General features: G+C 45.9%; 1 protein-coding gene across 1 annotated transcript in view; it reads right to left on the reverse strand.

Moving 5' to 3' along the window:
- Positions 1-1,853: 1,853 nt before the first annotated feature.
- LOC103209038 (E3 ubiquitin-protein ligase TRIM11-like) overlaps positions 1,854-3,782 on the reverse strand; it is a 31,424-nt gene continuing 29,495 nt past the window's right edge. Inside the window, exon 6 of the mRNA XM_042782812.1 lies at positions 1,854-2,464. Coding sequence (XP_042638746.1) covers positions 1,854-2,464 — 611 coding nt within the window. The remainder of the gene's footprint in view (positions 2,465-3,782) is intronic.

The following is a 3,782-nucleotide window of genomic DNA, read 5'->3' on the forward strand; positions in this document are numbered from 1 at the left end:
GAGCCAGGGGTAAAGACCTCTACCTTTCTCTGGGCAAGTTAATCTTTGATTGCACAGATGGGAAGGAATAGTTCCTGCTAAGGTCTCTTTCAACTTAAGGTTCCCTTTTTCTACCTGAAGTGTATACTGAGTTAAAAATACAGTCATTCATACCTGAGAGAAGATTCTTGGAAGTCAACTCAATCCTGGGGTTTTCAGTGGAGGAGGTTTTGAGAACTTGTGATGGTTTGTTGCTATCCCAGTCACTGGGGGGCACTAAGAGAGTGGTGGCCAGCACCATAACCCATAATGAACAGGACAATGCCATACAGTAGTCATTCCAGATATCCATTTAGGTCTGAACCTGCTTAGAGTGATCTGAGTCCCAACTGTTTTACTTACACACGTTTTCTGTGCCTTTTTTAAGGAATGCATTTACACCTAATCCTTACTTACTGACTAGCTCATCATCCAACATTTCACATTTATGACCACTGTAAAAAATCTGCTGTCTGACAGTGTTGTGCATTAATGGTGTATGTCTGGTGGTGGCAAAGGCCAAAGTGCAAGACAAGAGTTAACGCAGGCTGTGATGGCTAAGGTTATGTATCAACTTGGCTGGCCATAATGCTCAGTGGTTTGGCAATTATATAATGATGTAATTTCTCAGCTATGTAACAATGTAATCATCTTCCTTTTTGAGATCTGATGTGGTCATCCTACATTTTCTCATATATAACACTAGTTTTTGCGTAACAACTTGGTCTTTGGAACCTAACCATGTCAGTAAGTTGAGGAGTGGTTGTACTGGTTGAGGAAAAATTGTGTTGTTTAGTTTGGAATGTGGCCAAGAATTATTCATCATTTCAGAAAAGCTTATGAGGGAAGGCAGTGCTGTCTGTGGCATTTGCATCCTTGGTGCCCACACACAGTTCACAGTTGTGATTCAGTTATTCTCACAGATGAGAGTTTGCTTCTGGTTCCTCCAGTATGCCTCCCAGCACAGCTGTGCCCAAGCACACATAGGGAGAAACACTATTACAGCACACTTCCTTATTATTTCTTCTTTATATTATAGGCAGGGTTCACAATGATTTTTTTTTTTTTTAAGTATGTTTGTAGGGAGAATTTGTTATCTATGATTTTCATTTTGGATAGTAAAGGGGACATGAAATCCTCGTTAGGAAAAAGGGCACTGGACCTGACAAGCCTCACACTATTCATATAGCTCCCACCCCACATTGTGCCCCTCTTCCGATATTATTGACAAGTAAGGACTCAACTCTCCAGGGTTGGGGAAGCTCAGTCCTTCCAGTATCTGAAGATAGCTAACAAGTCCCACCCTCTCGCCCCCAACCGTTATCTTCTCCTGGTTCAACAGCCCAAGTCTGTAGCTATTCTTTACTCCTCTGGTCACTTTCCTCTGGAAAAACCCTCTATTTCCCATGTTCCTCTTAGAATGTGGAACACAGCAGGGCTCTGGCAAGTGCAATAAGTGCCAGTTTGTTCCTGTTCTCTTCTCTGCACTGAGATTGCCTTAACTCCATGGGCTTAATGTGATACTAGGACTCATCACCCTCCTGTCCCACCCACCTGGAGCCCACCCACTTGGAATGCCCACCTCAGCCACCCAACAACATCCATCAACAGGAGCAGGCTTGAGCATACCCCATTACATGAGTTCATGGTGCTCCCCCAACTCAGAGGAGAAGTTAACAGAAGAGAGGAAATGGCGTTATTTAGAATGAATAGCTGTGAAGAATTAGCAATCAGTTGCGTGGGAAGACACAACTGGTCATTTCCCCTAATTGCTTCTTCCTCCTTCTCTGATTGCTCTGAGCTCATAGGTCCAGCTGTGGAGAAAGACTAGGATCTCAGGCAGAGGCATTTCCAAACACAAACAGAGAGGGCTTTGAGGAGACCCCCAGAGATGCCTCCAAAGGCTTCCCTCCACCAGCAGGGGGTACATCTTTGGTGCTGTTTTCTTGCTTTGGACAAATGGTCAGACAGGTCTGACACCAGGACCGTACGATGAAAATGGGCCTCAGGGGCCCAGGGAAGCAAGCCCGAGGGAAGGTGTAGATGTGGGATTCTTCATTCACGTTGTAGAAGGAAAGTTCCCCAGCTTCATAGTCTAGGAAAACCCCAACACGGGGATGGGGCATTTTCTGGGAGCTGAAGGCACCTGCAGGAATAAGGTCCCCCTTGGTCCAGAACCCATGGTCAGGGGTCCAGGTGGAAGAGTTCTTCCTGTTGGCATCCTCTTTACATACCCCAAGGAACCAGCTTCTTCCATCTGTCACCTCCACCTCCCAATAGTGTCTGCCAGCAGACAGGTGCTCAGACCCTAGCACACTCGGGAAGCTCCTGAACAGCAACTCTGCACAAGGTTGGCCATGCCAGGGCTGGGCCTGCAACACAGCCCTCCGGTCCTCGGACAAGGTCAGGCGAGGATGCGCACTCTCAGGGTCCAGGGTCACCACCACTGTGGATTACACACAGGAAGGGTTGGGTATAACACTCAGCACATAGTAAGTGCTCAATAAATGTAGGCCCTTTGTTTACTATTAGAACTACTTCTTACTATGGAAGGCTTCTTCTCAAATTGAGGAAAGGCCATTAACACAAGTGGGTAGTAAAGGGTTCTCATTCCCCCTGCTCTAGTCTCATTCTGCTGTCTGTAAAGAAGTACTTTCAAAGGCTAGTCATCTTGGAAAAGCTGAGATGCCAGCTGACAGATAACTTGGGACTTTTGAGCCGTGGAGAATAGACATGCTGCGGTGCCACATCTGCAGGTCTAGGGAGGAGGTGAGGAACACAGAGGGTCTCCTGGCAACCAGGGCTGGCACTTGAGGGACAAGATGGGGACAGGATTTTGGAACTGGCAGTGGAAGGGAAAAGTTAAGACAATAAGGAGGGATATTCATGGGAGGGGGTGAGGAGAGAAAAACAGAGAGTGAAGGCTGGAACAAAGTGTTCAGGGCAGAAGTGCTGGCAGGAGACAGTCACCACTGAAAACAGAGCAAGCAGTAAAGAAAACAAGATTTAATATAGCACAGAGACCCTGGGTTGTGAGGACAAAGCAAAATGCATAGAGAATAAATGGAGTTCTATGATGCATTTTTCTTCAACATCTCTGTGTTAGAAGTTTTCAAAATAAAGACGTTAGAAAAGAACAAGGTATCATTGGGCTTGGGTATCAAGAGGGCCACTGTGGTCTTCAGGAGAGGCTTCAAGGGGTGGCATGGGGATAAAAACAATGTTGGTCACAGTGTCACCACTCTGGCAGGACCTCTCCCCACCTCATAAGTGGTCTCTTATCCAAAAATCTGACACTCTTCCTCAGAGTACACACACAAAGTATTACCAGTGCACATGTTTACTGTCTGTGTCAACTACTAGACTGCAAACTGCCTACCACTCTGTGCAGCATGTTACTCCAGTGCTGGGCATAATAGCTGTATAATGAGTGAATTATAATGGTATGCTTAATAATTACATGATGGATTAAAGCAGGCCTTGAAGATAATGCTCCCCTTCCCTGAACTTATTAATTCCAAGTGTTCCTATCATCTCTCAGCCAGAAAGCTCCAAGATACAGGTCATGTCTGGCTAGAATTGGATGGGGAAAGGAGCAACAGGATGAAACGGTGTACAAAAGAGGAAAGTGAAAACCTGAAGGAAAAAAAAAATCTCACTGCCGTTATGTCGATTCCAACTCACAGTGAACCCTCCTTGGGTTTCTGAGGTGGTATCTCTAGGGAGCTCTGGTAGCATAGTGGCTAAGGCACTTGACTGCTAAC

This window comes from Orycteropus afer, unplaced genomic scaffold, assembly GCF_000298275.1.
Source record: "Orycteropus afer afer isolate SDZICR_OR568_19922 unplaced genomic scaffold, OryAfe1.0 scaffold00474, whole genome shotgun sequence".
NCBI classification, from domain to species: Eukaryota; Metazoa; Chordata; class Mammalia; order Tubulidentata; family Orycteropodidae; genus Orycteropus; species Orycteropus afer.